The sequence below is a fragment of the Balaenoptera physalus genome (genome assembly GCF_965194825.1).
Source record: "Balaenoptera physalus genome assembly, chromosome: 10".
Classification (NCBI taxonomy): Eukaryota; Metazoa; Chordata; class Mammalia; order Artiodactyla; family Balaenopteridae; genus Balaenoptera; species Balaenoptera physalus.
Window position 1 is genome coordinate 104,969,961 of NC_138889.1, and position 17,237 is coordinate 104,987,197.

Below are 17,237 nucleotides of genomic sequence, written 5' to 3' on the forward strand. Positions count from 1 at the left end.
GCTCCCTCACCCTTTCCACATTCCCCTTTTCCTTCCTCCCCATCCCCACAAAGGCCCTAGGCGCCCAGCCGCGCCGCACAAAAGGACCGGGAGGCGACTTTGCTTTTGGTTTATTGCCCCTCAGCAGGCAGCGGGAGTCAGGGCCCCGGCTGGGGCTGCCCGGCTCAGCCAGCGGGTCTATACAGTGTGTGCAGGGGTGCCGTTCGCCCCCTCCAGGGAAATGCGCTTTTGGGAATGTCTCGAAGTCGAGGACAGGGTCGGCCCCGGTAATGGGGAATTTGGGTGGGGCGGGGCCACGCTGCAGGGCCTCTGGGTCCCGTCGGACAGCGGTCAGACGTCGAGAGAGGAGGCGGGGGACAGGGAGGGGGTTCGAGAGGGCGTTGCGGGCGCCGGCCCCGCGCCCCCAGGGCCCAGCACTCGCCACTGGAAGATGCTGGCGTCCTTGCCGCCCAGCGAGACGAGGTGCGAGTCGTCGTGCGTGAACCGGACGCTGGTCACGTGGCTGCCGTGACCACCGTACACGAGGCTCGGCGCCTGGGCAGGAAGGAAGGTTGAGCTACAGCGGCCGCGGAGCCCTTGGACCCCTCCCGTCCGGCCCCGGAGGCCCCGGGAGGCCTTACCTTGGCGCGGGCGCACGGGTACTGGAAGAGGTGTACTTTGCAGAAGTCGTCGGCCACAGCCACCACGCGCTCGTTGTGGGAGCGGCACAGGGAGTTGATGTCGGTTCCATCCGAGCCGTCAGGCCACACGCCTAGCACAGCGGCCAGCCTCAGCCCGGCCTCCCGGCCACCACCCACGGTTCAGAGCGGCACCATTTCCGGCGCTCAAGCAGCCCGGCCACCCACCCAGCCACCCACCGGCCGCGCGTTCCAGGCAATCCTTCCCGGTCCCGAGGGCCGGCCGGAGGGGCCTCCTGGGCTGGATCTGCCAGTTTCTTGACGCCCACCCCTCTACACCTATCCAGCATTGCGAACCCGGGAAGGGCTGCACCTTGTCCCCGCACCTCTCCCGCAGGGTTCCGCGGCCCTGGGCCCCTGCTCACCATAGACATGGAAGCCCAGCACGCAGGTGTAGGTGGCCCACTCCCGGTCTCGGCTCTCATAACGATTCCTCAGCAGCTTACAGCCTCCAGCCACGTCCCCTGGGGAGAGGGAGCCCACCCAGCTCAGCTCTCACCCTGCCCTCAGTGGGGAAGATGCCATGGAAGGGTTGGAAAGACTAGCTTGAGGCGGTGGCACGTGATCTGGTCCGGTTGGTAGCCCTCAGCCCAGGGCAACACCCAGCCCCATGTGCTTCCTGAGTTCTCAGCTGAAGTTCTCCTGTTTCTCATGAGTTCCTCCTCCCTTGATAATCAATCCCTCCACAACTCTCCTGAGAAACTTTTCCAAAACAATCTTTTCTTGGTGCATTTTTCAACTCCCCCAAGGCCTTGTGGGAACAAGACATGGTGCAAAACTGTGTGTGTGGTTTTTTTGTCCAAATGACCACATTTCTCCCATGTGTATAATTCTGACTCCACTTCAAGCCCATCTCCACCTCCCTGTCTGACTGCCCCTCCACCTGGAGCTCCCCCACATCTTCTCCTTCATCCCCTCCCAACCATGAGCCCCCTCACATAAATAAAACCTACCCCAATTACCCTCTCCCCATGCCCTCCCCTACTGTCACTCACAGTAAAGGATCTCATAGTCCCCAGAATTGGACATGATGAAGTTCCCATCCTTGGACCAGTCAAGGTGAGTGATGAAGCTGGAGTGACCCTGGGAGCAAGGGTCAAGAGACTAACAATGTAGCCACCATGTCCCATCCCCTCACCCTCCTAAAGTACATTAGTTTACCTGCTATGGCAATGCCCTGCCCTCCACCCCAGCTTCCTCACCACACAGCGGCCAAAGCGGCTGGACTTGGCACCATCACTGGAAACGCTATAGATGTAGATCATGTTGTCATGGGAACCGATGGCCAGGTACAACCCATCTACAAAGACAGTCACTCAGAGAGGGAAGGGCCAGGGATGAGTCTAGGTCCGGGGTGGGGGTGGCTCCCACCTGGGCTGTACCGGACCACTGAGAGCTGCTCATTGCCATCGGTGATGTCGGACACGATCTCTCTGGTCTCTGTGTCCAAAACTAGCCACCTAGAAGGGAGGGGGGTGGAAAGCAGGTGTGAGGACACCTGTCCTGAGCAGGGTAGGGGTTGGCAAGTCAGAGAGCCTCAGAGACACCAAAAGAAAGGCTATGATGTAGACAGAGAGGTTATCTATCATTGCACTCTTATGCTGGGAAGTGGGAAGGGGCTATGGGCAGATAAAAGCTGAGGGGCTCCTGATGCCGTCTGAAACGGAGAACAGGGGCCCAACTACCAGGGCCTTGTGGACTCTGTTAAGCTTGTCACTTCCCTGTGTTAGTCTCCCCTATGCTCCTCCCATCCCCGCTGCTTCTCTAGCCTGAGCTGCCACCTCCTCCACTCCCAGGCTTGGAGGGGAGAATGGATGGGGGAGGGTGTGATGACAGCTGCCATAGGAGAGCAGGGGAGACCCGGGCTGCAGGGAAAAGCACTGAGAAGAGGGAGGGTGCAGTTGGGGCTCCTGAGCAGGCAGCGATCACATTCCTCCACCCCCGCCATTACCAGAAACCCTTCCCATACCTCCTGCTTTCCCCTCCCAGGAGTCCTGGCTCCCTCTCACCTCCCTGTGTTCAGTCCTACGGCCACAACTGCCCCACTGGGGTGGAAGTCAGCACAGAGACCAGTCTCCTGGGAGGGGGGAAAGGTGAATTCAAGAAGATGCCTTTCTAGTGAGGGAACTAAGATGGATACCTTGTCATCTTGATAACAATGTCAAAGCCTCCTCCTCTCAAGGATGAGAGGGACAGGAAACCTGGGATGGAGGCAGGGTATCACTGGAGCCTAAGCAGACGTGCTACTCAAAACACTTAACAACCAGAAGTGACACCCCCCAGCTGTGCCGGAGATTAACCATCAGTCGCTGGATCAAGAGGACATCTAAGGGCTGCGGGGAGGGCAGTGCTCAGGGGGCACTGGAGGCATCAGTACAGAAGGATGAATACTTTAGCAGCCAGTACAGCCACACCAGTACAAACGGGCTGCCTCTGGGAGCAAAAGGGAAGGGGGTGTTGGGGAAGGAGTGGCGGCCACAGGAGTCATGGTGGGCGTGACACTGAGGATCTGGGGACACAGAGCTCTACCTTGAGGTCGATGCTCCAGGCCAGCGCATGGCCCTCCCCATCCCACAGGCAGAGCTGCCGGTCATGGCCACAGGTGAGGAAACGGTTCTGGAAGGGATGTGTGCAGAGCCCCCAGAGCTCATCCGTGTGACCCTGCAGCAGAGCATGCGCTGTCACCTCTGCCCCTCCCCGACAGCCCTTCCCTTCCTGCTCCCTCGAATCCTTGGCCCCCCCCAACCTGGATGACAGGGGAGAAGCCCTGGTCCAGATCTCCCCTCAGCAACGCATTCTTCGTGGTTCCCACCAGCAGCTCAGATCCAGGCCCCTCTGCAATGGCCCGCACGGCCCCAAAGTGTTCAGGAATCTGCAGAGTGACGGCAGAAAGTCAGGGGCCCACTGACCGTTCCTCTTCCCTCGCCTTCCCTTGACCCCAGCCCAGCCCTCACCTCAGCTTCCTGGAGGGCCACCAACCCGGGCTCCCACTGGACCAGCCGGCGGTCCCGCCCACCACCACTCAGCACGGTCCCGTCCCGCCGGAGACACAGGGCGAAGATAGAACCTTCGTGAGCGTGCGCCTGGGCCACAATCCCATAGGTCTCTGTTGGCAAAGTCCTGGGTGGGTCATGCTTTTGGGGTGCAGGGAAGTAGGGAGCAGGAGCAGCCCAGGCCGTCACAACAGAGTAGTAACTGCCAGCTGCTGAGTGCTAGCCGGATCCTCGGCTCTTCTCCCCAGTTTACAGACTGGACCACCAAGGCTCCAAGAAGTGAGGTAACTTCCTAAAGGCCAGACAACTACGGGCGAAACTGGGATTTGAACCCAGGATCTGGCACACTCCAAAGCCCCAGCCCTCTCTGCCATGCTGCCCCCTGCCCTCCTAGACTAGCCCCCCAGAGGGCCCCACCCTCTGACAGAGCACGATCAATTCTCAAGGGAAACCCTCTCCTTTGTTTTCACAGACCCTCTGGGGAACTAGCCTTCCCAGGTGCCACCCCCAATCACATACCTTTGGCCCCGCCCCTGCCTGGGGTCCTGGAATCTGAGAGGCTCCGCCCCCAGGTGAGAATGTTCCCCTCTGAGTCCCCTGTGAGAATGTCTCCATCCGGAAGGAACACAAAGCAGGGGATAAACTTGGGTTTCTTGTATTTCTAGGGGCCAGGCGAGCAGAGAGCAGAGGTCAAAGACACTACAAGTCTCGGGACAGTTGGGAGTTGGGTAGCATCAGGGTCCACAGTACTCAGACCAATACTTCCATTGCCACTCTGCCCTCCCCCACCACCCTGCACCCATCCACACCTCACCCCAAAGACACCCTGTTTCCTGGTGAGGGTCCCGTTCCCAGGAACCCCTGCTCCACCACTCCAGTTCCAGAAGTGGACGTGGGATTTCCCGCTGGTGACAATACAGCTGCTGTCGCGAGGGTTGAAGCCAACGGCCAGGACTGAGTCATTTGTACTCTGAAGGGAAGATACTAGATTCAACCACCCCAAGCCCTGTGCACCTTCGTGCTACCAGACTCTCTTCAACTGGCATCCTGCCAACTGGTCTGCAGAAGTCCAGAACCCTCAGGACAACCCTTCCTCCAAGGCCCTGGTCCCCCAAGAGCACTGCTGTCAGTCACTCACTAATGCCTAACACGGTGTCTCTCACGAGGTCAGAACCTCCGTGGTCCCCACTTCATAGCCTCAGAGAGGCTAGGAGGCTTGCTCCAGGGGACCAGGCCAGAAAGGAGGTACATGTACGGGGAAGTCTGGAGCTCTCTGCGCTCCACCACTCCCAGCACCTCAACCTCAGCGCCCCACCAGGCCACCTGGACACCTGACCTTGATCTCAGCCAGCTTCGTTCCCCGGCTGCAGTCCCACACGGACAGCATGTGCTCATTGGAATCATCCACCACACAGAGGAAAGCGCCCAGATCCTGAAGATGGGGGACACACCAGAGGGGCCGAGTAAGGTCTGGAGGTCTCAGGGTTCATGGTCTAAACTGGGCAAGGGGTGCCACGACAGGCTGAGAGAGCACGAGAAGGGGCCACATTGTCTCTTAGGAGAACCGGCTGGGTGGGGCTCAGGAAGGCCAGGACTTCTGAGGCTTCCTGGTGAAGTACAAGGAGGGGGTTCCCGGACAAGGAAGATGGGAGTCTCGAGGCGCCAGGGCCAGCTCACCGCAACTGAAAAGGCCAGGGCCCCCACACCCCGCTCGAAGGCCCCCAGTCCAATCTCCTGCAGCTTCAGCAGCGTCTCTGAGTCCCAGACGTGAACCACAGGCTGCAGGGGCTGGTGGAGGAGAAGGGGTCAGGGGTGTGAAGGACAGCTGGGCTGGAATTTCATCCTGTCTGCCTGGCGTTTGACTGTGGCCTTACCTTTCCATCCTTATCCACTCCGGCTGTCTGTCCTGAGGCTACACGCACACCATCAGGGTGAACAGCCAGGCTAAGTGGGGGAGGAGACACTCTAGGGAAGGGGGTCGGTCTCCCAAGACCACCCAGGCCACTCTCCTCTCCTGCTCCTCCACACCCACCCAGACCCTCTTCCTGCCAAGCCCACCATCCCCATGCCTAGAGCTGCCCACTCCCAAGCCTCCCAAGCCTCACCATCGAACGCAGTCCGTGTGCCCCCGGTAATGTCTCTGGCCGCCACCTCCAGGACCCCCTGGGCCTCCCCCGGGCCGGTACAGCACCACCACACAGGCGATAAAGTAGACCACCTCCCCAGAGCGCAGCACAAACAGATTAGAGCGGGAGTCACGACCCCGGTACCCGTAACTGGAGTGGGGATCATGGTCAAGGAAAGGGTCAGATCAAGGGCACCATGAGGAAAAGGAGAGAAAGACAGAGCTCTGGCTAGCAGCGCCATTGGCAGAGGATGGAAGGGGAGGATTCAGAGGTCTCACTCTCCTTGCAGACCCAGGAGGAGCAAGGGGTGGGGACGTTCCATGATGGGAAGGGTGGTTCCCATGGGACTAGAAGGGGCAGGATACACCCAGTCAAGGCTGAGGGTCTCCGGGGGTGGGCCGCTGGGCAGCTCCTCGAGGCTGCGGATGCCAGACGGGATGTACATGGTAATGGGGCGGCCGCGAAGGAACATCTTCACTGAGATGCCTTCTACAGAAAAAAGAAGGGGGTGTCAATCACCACCCTGTAGCTTCCCTTCCAGGAAAGCCAGAGCAGAACTCAACCCGCCATACCTCACAGGTCCCCCAGAATAGGTCCTGGGGCTGCAGCCCAAACCCTAACCCCATGATCCAAGTTCTTCCAGATCCCTCCATACGTACCTAAATTGTAATTGCTCCTCCGAGATCCAGGACCCCCAGGGCTGGAGAGGGGGTCTTTTCCCCCACGGCTGTTGCGAAGAAAGAAAAGCACAGGGATTGGGGTCAGGTCCCAAGACATAATCGTGGAGGGGCAGGACATAAGAAAGGAGGTTACCCTAGAGATCACAGTGACCTCTGCAGACTTTCAGTTTGTATCGTGAGCAGTCAGGGCTCAGATGGGGACTTTTAGCTCCATTTAAGGCATGAGAAGACTGAGGCTAAAGAGGCTGAGTAAGCCTGTAAGAGGCAGGGTGGGGTGACACTTTCCTCCAGACCACCAGGCCTCTGGCTATCAACCGCTTCATTTCCCCATCTGTAAAATGGGCCTTTAGTGAATCCAGAATGTACATCAGCCCTGCCTTTCAGGGATCTGAGAGGTGAGCAAAAATAGTCCTTTTCTCTCAAGGGGAAAGTGACAGGTGAATTCCAGAAATCACTGTCTTTAGATGATAATAAGGTGACAATCTCTCTTCAGAGAATAAAAGAGAGGCCAAGGATAGGGCTAGAATGAACACTTAGGTGTCCTGGAGCCTGTACACACTCTGAGACAACTATGCTAAGCCACTAGAATTTCCCCTTGCTCTCTAGAAGTAAAGTTTGCTACGTTGGGGTGTGGGAGAAGGCTGAGACTCTGAGGACCGTCACCCATGAAAATCATGGGTGCTTTTGGAAAACCCTCTTGGAATCTTGGAAGGTATGTTGTGATATGGTGGAAAGGGCAGGGGAACTGGAGTCAGGAAGAGTTGGGTTGGAATCCTGGCTCTAGCTGTGTGACCCCAGGCAAATGACTTACCCTCTCTGAGCCTGCTTCCTCACCTGGGCAATGATCAGCATGAGACCACCTACCCCCCAAGGATGTCGTGGGGACTGAATGAGATGGAGGAGGTCGAGGGCTTAGCACAGTGCCGGGTACACAGCAGGCGCCCCAGAAGTGCTTGTTCCTTTCTTCCTGTTGGGCAATGAGGTCCCCCCACCCCACCCAGGGAAGTGAGGTGAGGGATGTGGAAAGTCAAGAACCTGAGCCTGGGGTGGGGCGGGTTGGGGGAGGGGAGCCTCGCCCACCTCTCTGTGCTCCCTGACCGCAATAACAGGTTAGCCGAGGAAGCTGCCTTCCGGGAGAGTTTCTGGCGAGGCCGCTCTGAGGGGGATGAGGAGGAGGAAGAATTTCTCCGTGGCCTGGTCGGAGCACAGTGAGCAGGTGAAAGTCATTCCCTCTGATCGTGCTCCCCACTCCTCCCTCCCCTCCCAGCCTCTGCCGCAGGACACTTACGTGTCAGTACGCTGTGGGGGCTGCACCAGCCTGAGGAGCCCTGGGGGGCCGGGCGAGCCAGTGCCACTGCTGCTGCTGCCCCCTCCTTCAGACTGGGTCCCACCAGGCTCTTCACCGCCCCCCTGCGGGGCTGCGGGCCCGTTGCTCAGGCCAAGGGGGCCAGGGGATGGCTCCGTCTCCACCTCTGTCTCTGTCTGGGTGCCTCGGCTCACCGAGGAGGGGCTGCGTGTGGGTGGCAGTCCCGGGGGAGCTGCAGGGCTGCTGGGGAGACAGTGCATCAACCCGATGCCCCTGGAGGCCCCAGCAAGGGGGAGGAAGAGGGTTTGACAGCATGCATACCTGTCCCTTGTAGGGCCTGGTGTGCCAGGGTCCTGCAGGGAGGTGGGAGGCGCCTGCAGCCGCAGCAGGCGAAGAGCTTCTGCCAAGGCTGCCTTTACCAGCTCCATCTCCTTCTCCTGCACCTGAAGCCGCCGGCTCAAGGACTGCAGGGCCTCCTGAGCAGGGCCCTCACCTGGGAAAGGGGCAAGAAGCAGTCAGAATGTACCCACCACCTGGGGAAAGGCTTGAGGGGATTCTCTCTGCCCCCAGCTGTGCATTTGTCCAATAGGACCTGCCCCCTTCGAGCAGCTCCAGGCTTGGATGCGCTCCCAGAGGGGAGGAGACCGGTGGTAAAGGATCAAGGGCCTCCTTGTGGCAGGGCAGGCGAGGAACCTGGCAAAGCTCCCTTCCTGCTGCCATCCCAGCCTCCGCAAAGACAGGGAGTACCATGGAGTACCAGGGGGGAAATATGGAGTACTGGCGAGGAACGTGGGGCCCACAGGCAGAGGCGCAGTGCTGGCGAGGGACGACAGGGCCCAGCCCAGAGCAAGCTCAGGTCTCCAGAGAAGGCAGAGAAACTGAGAGGGAGCACCAGGAGAAAAGAGGGGGGGACACAAGAGTACAGTCATCCTGAGGGCTCAGAGAAGGAGACGACATCTAGAGTGACAGGAGAGGGTATCAGTGGAGAGAAGAGTCATAGTGACGCTCCCAGGGTAACACTGGGGGTCAGAAGTAAAAAGACCCAAAATACCAGGAAAAGAGGCCCAGAGTAACACAGGAGGTAGGGAAATTTTCGAGGGGCCCAGAGTAACACGGGAGGTAGGATGACGTTGGGGAAGTGCGAAATGACAGTTGGAGGGCCCAAGTAACTAGGGAGAGCGACCTGAGGAACAGTGGAGGATGCTCAGAGCCCCCGGGGCCGAGGAGCACGCGGGGACGCCCCGGACAGCCGTCGAGCAATGGCAGCGCCCGACCGGCCGGCGCTCCGGGAAGGGGCACGCCGCCCGTCCCTCCCCGTACTCACCGGGCCCCCCGGCCCCGTCCATCCTGCCCCCGGCTTGCTCCGAGCGGCGGCGGCGGAGGAGGAGGCGTCTAAGCCGCGGGGGCCATGGTCAGAGAGAGGGGAAGGGGAAGCACCCCGGGGCGCGCGCGCAAGGGAGCCGAGCCACCCCCGGGGGCGCTGTCGGGCGCGGGGAAAGGGCCTGGAGGGGGCGCTGTGGGGCGGGGGCCGCAGGCTCCGGGGCCCGCCGGGGCCTCGGACTCTCCCGGGGCCGCTCTCGGCTCCCGGGGGAGGGGTGGCGGGGCCGTCCTGGGCCCCAGCGCCGCAGCACAAACAGGCGCCGGACGCGGAGCCGCCAGGAAGCGCGGGAGGGGGGGCGGGACGACGGGGGGGGGCCGGGCCGCCTGGTAACCCCTCCCTGTCCGGGCCTCGCAGCTCGTTTCGGGGGCGGGGCCAACCCTCTGACCCCCCTGGCCCCCTCCGGCCACCGCCCTCCAGGCCCTTCCGGGATCCTGGCCCTCGGAGTCCCTGGGGACCTGGGAAGGAGCGCGGGCCGTGAGGTCTCCCGCCCCCAGCCCCTAGCCTGTCGAGGCAGAACCGACCAGCCCCTCCCCACTTCCGCGAGGAGGCAGGGGCGGGGTCACGAAATAGGCCTTTTGCCCGGGGGCGGGGCTTTTCCTAGGGGGCAAGGCCAAGGCATCCCGAATTGGGACTGGCAGGGGACAGGGCAGAGGGTTATTAAGGCTGTGGCGGGAGGATGCCCAGGGTATTGGGGTCAGGGTGGCATTAGCCCAGCTCAAGCCGGGCTGGGCTGACGCAGCATCCTGCCGCGGCCAACCCCCGTCCCTGACAGCTCTGCTGTCCCTTGGGCAGAGATGGGAGATGGCGCCGGTGCTGCCCCTGGTGCTGCCCCCCCAGCCCCGCATTCGTCTGGCGCAGGGCCTCTGGCTCCTCTCCTGGCTGCTGGCGCTGCTCGGTGCCCTCACCCTCCTCTGTAGCGGGCACCTCCTGGTCCAGCTGTGGCACCTTGGCACCTTCTTGGCTCCCTCCTGCCCGGTCGCTGCCCTGCCCCAGGTTGCCTTGGCAGCCAGTGCAGTGGCTCTGGGCACAGGACTGGTGGGTTCAGGAGCCAGCAGGGCCAGTCTGGATGCAGCTCAGTACCCTCCCTGGCGAGGGGTCCTGGGCCCGCTGCTGGTGGCTGGCACAGCTGGTGGTGGGGGGCTCCTGGTTCTTGCCCTGGGGCTAGCCCTGGCTTTACCTGGGACTCTGGACACAGGACTGGAGGAGGGCCTGGGGACTGCCTTGGCTAACTACAAGGACACAGAGGTCCCCGGACGCTGTCAAGCCAAGCGGCTGTTGGATGAGCTGCAGCTGAGGCACCACTGCTGCGGGCGCCATGGGTACAAGGATTGGTTTGGGATCCAGTGGGTCAGCAGCCGTTACCTGGATCCCAATGACCAGGACGTGGTTGAGTGAGTGATTTGCTTCTCCTCCTCCCTCTTCCTTCTTCTCCTCCTCCTCCTCCTTCCTTGAAACTCCACCTCACCCAGACAGGCAATGAATAGAGTCTAGTGATTGAAAGAATGGGGCACAGCTCTGCCATGTTTTAGCTGTGTGACCCAGGGCATGTTTCCAAACTGCTCTGGGCCCATTTGCTCGTCTGTAAACTGGAGATGATAAAAGTACCACCTTACAGAGTTGTTGTAAGGATAAATGAATTATGCATGCCTGGCACATAGTAAAGCAGTCGGTAAATGTCTCACTCATTTTTTCCCTTCTCAACTCCTGTGCCCTGCAGCTTCTTCCCCAGGCCTCTATCACCAGACATCCTAACGCCCCTGTCCCTCCCTTTGCAGCCGGATCCAGAGCAATGTGGAAGGCCTATATCTGATTGATGGGGTCCCTTTCTCCTGCTGTAATCCCCACTCACCCAGACCTTGCCTGCAAAGCCAGCTCTCAGACCCCCATGCCCACCCCCTCTTTGATCCCCGACAGCCCAACCTAAACCTCTGGGCCCAAGGATGCCATGAGGTGCTGCTGGGGCACCTGCAGGGGCTGGCGAGCACACTGGGCAACATGCTGGCTGTTACCTTCCTGCTGCAGGTGAGTCAGCAAAGTGTCTGAGGCCTCCTCTGGGCCTCCTCACCGCCTCCAACCCAGGGGCCCCTGGAACTGCTGACGCTCATTGACCTCTTGCCCCTTGCTTTCCCCACAGACTCTGGTACTCTTGGGCCTGCGGTACCTGCAAACGGCACTGGAGGGGCTCGGAGGAATCATCGATGCGGAGGGAGAGGCCCAGGGCTATCTCTTTCCTGCTGGGCTGAAAGACATGCTGAAAACAGCATGGCTACAGGGAGGGGTGGCCCGCAGGCCGGCACCTGAGGAGGCCCCACCAGAAGACGAACCTCCCAAGGAGGGTCTACCTGAGGCCTAGCGGCCTGGAGCTTGGGGTGGGGATGAGGGGTGGGGGGAAGGGGAGGGATGGACAAGACTGGAAACCTCACAACTCCTTATAGGCTCCAGGTTGGGGAGGGGGGATCTCTGGGATTAGAGGGTTAAGGATAGTCAGTGAGCTGGACTGGGGTAGGAGAGAAAACCAGGTGTCCTAGGGCCTAGCCCATGGCCAGAACCACCAGGGAAGAACAGAAAAAAAACAGCGTGGTGGGAAAGTGACATGGGAAGGACTGGAGGCTGCTTCTGGTGCCCAGACTCAATAAAGCTTTTGGACTGAAGCCACTGATCTTTCTCTTCAAGGGGATAGGGGCCCTGAGAGAACTGATTTCTGTCTGATGGAGAAGCCAGGACTCCAGGGTTTTGACCTGGTAAGGATCAAATGCAAGAAACTGACATGGGAAGTGAAGGAAAACAGAAGCCCTTCCAGGTTGAGAGTTTTTATTCTGGAGGTGGGAGGGAGGGGGTCAGCATGCTCAGGTGGGGAGGGTCCAGCCCAGCTCCTCCAGCCCCCCAGTGCATGCCCAGCCCCAATAAGTTACACAGTCACTCAGCCGCCCTCCCTCCCGAGACTCTCTGTTTTCTGCTCCGCCCCAGACAGGGCCGATCTGGCTCAACACAAGGGCCGCTTGTCCCTAGCCTGTGGGCAGTGCCACAAGGCAGGCTGGGGGAGGGGAGAAGCAGCTGGGCCACGCCCTGGGGTTGAAGGGGCAGAAGGGCTGCCCCTGGCTCTGAGGGGTCAGGACTTGGAAAACCACATCCTGGGCAGGCCAGGGATCCAGTCCCACAGATCTGTGTCTGATGAGGTGGTGGGCAGGGTAGGGCCGCCATCACACCTCGACAGCTGGGTCTGAGCCTCGGCCCTGCCGCTGTAGCTGCTCCTCCTGCTTCATCTTGGGCTTCTCTGTCCGCGTATGCCACACCAGAACCTGTCCCGAGAGGTTTCAGTTAGAGCCGGGCCCAGCCACAGCCAAGCCTCTGGGGCACTCGGTGTAGAACGGGTTCTCCAACCCCCTCGACACACACCGGGTTGGCTGCCAAGTATGAAGGGCGGGTGGGGGGAGGCTTTAGTGCCTCTAAAATGGGGCTTAATCCCTTACCCTCTCTGTGTCACATGGGTGCCAGGAGACAGAGTGGCAGGAAGACCACTTTCCTTCCCTGCCTCCCAGCTTCCCCTTCAGGAGAGCAAGCAAGGTTGAATCTGAGCCCTGGAGGGTCTCTCCTGGTTCAAACACCCATCCTTGATCCTACTCCCCAGGGCCTCATTCCACTTCTCCCATCACCAGTCCATCCCACAGTCAGATTTCTGTGCCCACCTCCATCCCCTTACCCGAGTGCAGTTGGCAGCCCGCGGCTCCAGGTCCTTGGGATCTACAAGGTGGCTCAGGAGACTGCTCTCCAGGTGGCCCCGAGGAGCAGTGGCATCAAACCGGGCGTTGGGTTTAGCCAACAGCAAGGGCAGGGAGACAGCAAATCCCGCCATATCCACTGGGAAGGGCCTATTGGGCTCCCACGCCGTGTGGAAGCCCACAACCCGGCCATCCTGTACGCGAGGGCCCTCGAATCGCAGGCCGCCCACCAGCCCCACTGGCCACACTGACACTCCATGGGTCCAGCGCATCTAACAGAAGTCAGGAAAGAAGAAACAGACAGGAGGTGGCCCAGAGGAACGGGAGCAGCAGGAAGGACCACTTGAGTCACTCTGCCCCACCGCTCCCCACTCCTCACCTAGGGAAATAGATGACGCGGGCCCCTCTGGCCTGTCTCCCCAGCCCCGTGTCAGTGCTCACCTCCTCGAAGAGCTCCCGGCTGTAGGTGTTGTCATCGTCAGCAAAGTACACGACTCCCCGGGTGCCTGGTGGGGGTGGATCCTTCTCTCCCGCCACAGCACCCCCTCTGCTCCGGAGCCAGTCCAGGGCCCTGTTCCGTTGCTCTACACCTCGGGGCCGAACCCAGCCTGGCTCGCCCTCCCGGAGTCGCTGGGCCTTGGGGGTGAGGACCGCCAGGTGTGTGAAGAGGAGGCCAGAGGCAGCCAGCAGCCCCGAGACCAATGGGGTGGGGCCCTCAGCATCCTCTACCAGCAGCCAGTGCAGCCGGGGCACCAGGCTTAGGGTCTGGGACAGCCGCACCAGCTCCGCCTTCTGCACCAGCCTGCAGGGGGAAAGATGCAGGAGGGAAAGGGGTAGGCACCATTTGCCCACTCCAGAGGGTACATATGGCTTCTCCTGGGCCACTCCTAGCACCCCCCCACACACCCCCCACCCCGTGACCTTTCCCCGACCAGCACCCAAACTCCCTGTTCTTTTGTCTTGTTTTGTTTTTTGACAGAGCCACTCAGCTTGCAGGATCTTAGTTCCCTGACCAGGGATGGAACCCATGCCCACTGTAGTAGAAGCGCTGAGTCCTAACCACTGGACCGCCAGGGGATTGACTCACCTGCCCTGTTCTTAATGTCCATGTCTGTCACTCACCTCAACCCCAGGGATCTGACTATAAATTAAGGGCACAGGCTTTGAAATCAGATCTGGGTTTGAATGCCAGTTTTGTAACTTACTAGGTGAGACATCTGGGGAAATGGCTCCATCTCCCCAAGCCTCAGTTTTCTTGGCTTTAAAATAACAGTACTTTACAACAATGTTGTTTTAAAGATTAAATAAGATCATGACTTTTTAGAATACCAGTAGGACCATGTTCTTTGCCGCCTATGCTTGGATTTCCAGGTAGAAGAGTTTAGAGGAGCCCTTTGGCTCATTCCTCTTCAGGAGACGAAGATTTATCCGAGTTTAGACAAGAAACTGGGAAGGTAGCGGCCCAGTCTCTTGCAGGCTTCTTTACCCTTCAGATGGGCCTGCCCACCCCAGGCTGATGGTGTGTGTAGGGAGGTGGAGAGGGTCTAGAGATGCCCTGGCGTAGGTGGGTCAGCCATCTGATTCCAGGCAGATGTCAGCAAGCCCTTTTGGCTACAGATTCAAAACCACATTCCCCAGTTGGTTTGTATCACTAATAACGCTATGTTTTATTAAAAAAAAAAAAAAGGAACACACTTAGCACAGTGTGGGGCAGAGAGTAAACACACCGCAAATAATAGCTGGCGTAACTATTTCTAGACCCCCGTATGACTGTAGGGCCAAGTCCTTTTCTACTTCGATTTAGTCAAGGGGTTCCCAAACTTTCTCACCAAAGGCTCCCTAAGGAGAGAGAGTGAACTCACTGGCAAGTTCAGAATTTCTTTGCGACTTTATTGTTCTATCTTAAAATTTCTCAGGAATATTGTATTCTACTTCACAGCACATCCCTGTCTATTTTAATAGAAAAACATTTTCCCACAAATCTTTGAGTAATGATGTGGTTCATTTAGCCTGTCATTTGGCATGCCTTAGCTTGAGGAACATCCCCTGGCCCAGCGCCTCCCGAAACTCATCATCGACCCCAGCCTCTTGGTCCATGCAGATCTTGGGTGCATCACAGCCCATACCTGGCATAGGTGGGGGTAACAACATAGATAGTAGGCAGAGCCTCAGGTTCAGGGGGCTGGGCAGGGGCAGGGGGTGGGCGGCGGAGATCGGCTTGCAGCTGGGAAATCCTCAGATCCTTCTGCCGAAGCTGCTCTGCTGCTGCCCGCAGGGGAGAGAGGCAGTCACATGGCTGGCCTGGTCCCGGGAAGCAGGGATGGGGGCAGAGAACCACAGTACGTTCAGCATCCCAAAGGGCCATAACCTTCTGTTCAACTAGCCAGTGCCGGGCTCTCTTTACAACTTCTCTAAACAGCTTTTCTACGCCTTGGGTGGTGGGGAGCTCACTGCCTCAATTAGCAGTCCCTCTCTGACTTCAACAATTCCATCCATTACAGTTTTCATTTGGCTATTGAGCTGATTATCTGCCTCCATCCTTTCTACCTGCTGGTCCTAATTCTGCCTTCTGGAACCATAAAGAACAAGTTGATCTCCTAAAACAGGACAGTCTTTCAAATACCTGAGGATCATGCAGTGGCCCAGTCTCTAAATCCCTGCATAAGAGGCAGGGTTCAATCTGTTCCGCTGGCTGTGTGACCAAAGACTCATTACATTCATTGATTCCATCATTGGATAAATATTTATTGAATGCTCCTCCTGGGAGGCACTGCCTTAGGTGCCCGGGATGCAGCAGGAAACCAAACAGACATGGTCCCTGCCCTCATGGAGGTTTCAGTTTAGTGGAGGAGCTGGACACTAAGCAAAGAAACAAATTAATAAAATTATTAGAAACTGTGGTAAGGGCCATGAAGGAAACAAATAGGATAGAGACTTAAAGAGAATCCAGATTAAGAGAGTTACTTTAGCTAAGGTGGTCAAGGAAGGCCTGTGAGGTGGTGACATGTGAGCTGAAACCTGAAGGATGAGAAAGAGGCAGCTGGGAAAGAGCTGGGAGAACAGCACCACAGGCAGCGGGGACAGGTTAAGTGCTTGGAAGCAATGAGCGTGGGGTTTTCAAGAAACTGTCATGAAGCCAGTGTGGCCGGAGCAGAGCGAGCGAGAGGGTTAGGAAATGGGGTTAGAGAGGCAGACCGAGGCAGGATCCTGCGGGGCCTTGCAGGTTCTGGGAAGGAGTCTGATTTCACCCGAGGTGCGGCGGGCAGCCGCGGTGCGTTCTAGAGAGGGGACTGCGCCCGGCGGCCGCAGAGGGCTGTCGGAGGGCCGAGCCGGATGAATGCGGTCTGCGCGGGGGTTCATCCCCAGGGCGGGATGCTCGGCGGCGGGTGCCCTCGGGCCGACCCGCCGCACCCCCGCCCCGCCCCGCTCACCGAGCTGCACCAGCGCGTAGAGGAGGCCGGCGATCGACACCAGGAAGTAGGCGAGGAACACGTTCTTCAGCTTCAGCTTCATGGCCGCGCCACCGCCGGCGCCTGGACAGGCGGGGGCCGGCAGGCACGAAGGTCCCCGCCCCCAGCCCGCCAGCCTGCAAGCCCCGCCCCTGCAGCGGCCCCGCCCCTTGTCCCGCCCTCCTCACCCTCCTCTCGCCCGGCTCCCAGGAGCTGGAGCTGGCAGCAAACGTCGCGGCCCACTTCCGGTCAGTCTGCACACTCCCTCCCTCCGGGTTAATTTCCGCTCCCACCACCTAGTTCTGGGAACCACGGGAGTGGGTGACGTCATATCCGGCGTATCAAGCGCACGCGGCCGGCGGTCAGAAGCCAGGTAGGGTACTTGGGAGTGGCTTTGAGACCCTCCCCTTGATCTCTAGTCCCTCTGCGCAGATTTTCTCCTGATATTCATTCATCCATCAGTCACTGCAGGTAGTAACAGTAGTTCAATACACACTTGTTACATGAGTGAGTGAAATCTAGGGCCTATCATGTGCCAAGCCTGTGCCCTGGGTGTCTCATACAATCCTCACTATAATCCTTTGATTATAATTTTAATACAATTTAGGATAGTACCACTCTAAAAATTGATGTTGCAGAATTTTGATATTTAACAAGATATTCCTGGCAAAAATGCAAAAAATACATAGTAATCTAATAAATTAAACCAAAAAATAGTAAAGGGGTATTTTTGATATTTCATTAATTAATCAACCTCTTATATTCTAATATTTCTTGGAATTTCTTTTTTTTTTTTTTGGAATTTCTAGTATGACTTGGAATCAGGTCCCTTTCTGGGATGAAGAGTTTATATCCACAGTGTTTCTCCAGCACATCTGGCAGTAGTTCAGGAGCAAACTGCTATTC

The 17,237-nt window shown here is 58.7% G+C and overlaps 3 protein-coding genes across 7 annotated transcripts; 1 reads left to right on the plus strand and 2 right to left on the minus strand.

Moving 5' to 3' along the window:
• Window positions 1-95: 95 nt before the first annotated feature.
• Window positions 96-9,408, minus strand: EML3 (EMAP like 3). 3 transcript variants are annotated; one of them, XM_082477899.1, is made up of 22 exons: window positions 9,107-9,408; window positions 8,104-8,275; window positions 7,765-8,025; window positions 7,557-7,670; window positions 6,456-6,523; window positions 6,162-6,285; window positions 5,776-5,946; window positions 5,545-5,614; window positions 5,348-5,458; window positions 5,007-5,102; window positions 4,485-4,640; window positions 4,190-4,331; window positions 3,632-3,783; window positions 3,424-3,549; window positions 3,207-3,338; window positions 2,687-2,754; window positions 2,049-2,137; window positions 1,880-1,977; window positions 1,673-1,760; window positions 1,043-1,141; window positions 621-751; window positions 96-534 (listed from the first exon to the last, which is right to left on the minus strand). In XM_082477899.1, the coding sequence occupies exons 1-22, from the start codon at window positions 9,126-9,128 to the stop codon at window positions 331-333; spliced, it is 2,694 nt and encodes an 897-aa protein (XP_082334025.1). In that variant the 5' UTR covers window positions 9,129-9,408; the 3' UTR covers window positions 96-330. The 3 variants fall into 3 exon arrangements, with proteins under 3 accessions (XP_082334025.1, XP_082334026.1, XP_082334027.1); XM_082477900.1 differs by having other exon boundaries at window positions 7,765-8,022; window positions 9,107-9,407; XM_082477901.1 differs by lacking the exon at window positions 7,557-7,670.
• A 164-nt stretch (window positions 9,409-9,572) lies between these two features.
• ROM1 (retinal outer segment membrane protein 1) lies at window positions 9,573-11,814 on the plus strand. Its single transcript, XM_082477934.1, has 3 exons — window positions 9,573-10,554; window positions 10,939-11,185; window positions 11,298-11,814. Exons 1-3 carry the CDS (start codon window positions 9,965-9,967, stop codon window positions 11,514-11,516), a joined length of 1,056 nt encoding a protein of 351 aa, XP_082334060.1. The 5' UTR covers window positions 9,573-9,964; the 3' UTR covers window positions 11,517-11,814.
• Window positions 11,815-11,957: 143 nt separating this feature from the next.
• B3GAT3 (beta-1,3-glucuronyltransferase 3) lies at window positions 11,958-16,471 on the minus strand. 3 transcript variants are annotated; one of them, XM_082477937.1, is made up of 5 exons: window positions 16,314-16,471; window positions 15,009-15,183; window positions 13,324-13,684; window positions 12,864-13,154; window positions 11,958-12,462 (listed from the first exon to the last, which is right to left on the minus strand). In XM_082477937.1, the coding sequence occupies exons 1-5, from the start codon at window positions 16,393-16,395 to the stop codon at window positions 12,364-12,366; spliced, it is 1,008 nt and encodes a 335-aa protein (XP_082334063.1). In that variant the 5' UTR covers window positions 16,396-16,471; the 3' UTR covers window positions 11,958-12,363. The 3 variants fall into 3 exon arrangements, with proteins under 3 accessions (XP_082334063.1, XP_082334065.1, XP_082334064.1); XM_082477939.1 differs by having other exon boundaries at window positions 15,009-15,144; window positions 16,314-16,461; XM_082477938.1 differs by having other exon boundaries at window positions 15,009-15,147; window positions 16,314-16,461.
• Between the last annotated feature and the right edge of the window lie 766 nt (window positions 16,472-17,237).

Coding starts and splice junctions, on each gene's coding strand:
- B3GAT3 (XM_082477937.1), bottom strand. CDS start 16,395: ATGAAGCTGAAGCTGAAGAACGTGTTCCTCGCCTACTTCCTGGTGTCG. Junction 15,184..16,313: donor CTACGCGCTGGTGCAGCTCG/GTGAGCGGGGCG, acceptor TCCCGGGACCAG/GCCAGCCATGTGACTGCCTC. Junction 13,155..13,323: donor GCCGGGAGCTCTTCGAGGAG/GTGAGCACTGAC, acceptor GACTTCTGTTAG/ATGCGCTGGACCCATGGAGT.
- EML3 (XM_082477899.1), bottom strand. CDS start 9,128: ATGGACGGGGCCGGGGGGCCCG. Junction 8,276..9,106: donor GGACGGGGCCGGGGGGCCCG/GTGAGTACGGGG, acceptor CCCCTTTCCCAG/GTGAGGGCCCTGCTCAGGAG. Junction 2,755..3,206: donor CCTGGAGCATCGACCTCAAG/GTAGAGCTCTGT, acceptor CCCCCCTCCCAG/GAGACTGGTCTCTGTGCTGA.
- ROM1 (XM_082477934.1), top strand. CDS start 9,965: ATGGCGCCGGTGCTGCCCCTGGTGCTGCCCCCCCAGCCCCGCATTCGT. Junction 10,555..10,938: donor AATGACCAGGACGTGGTTGA/GTGAGTGATTTG, acceptor CTCCCTTTGCAG/CCGGATCCAGAGCAATGTGG. Junction 11,186..11,297: donor CTGTTACCTTCCTGCTGCAG/GTGAGTCAGCAA, acceptor CTTTCCCCACAG/ACTCTGGTACTCTTGGGCCT.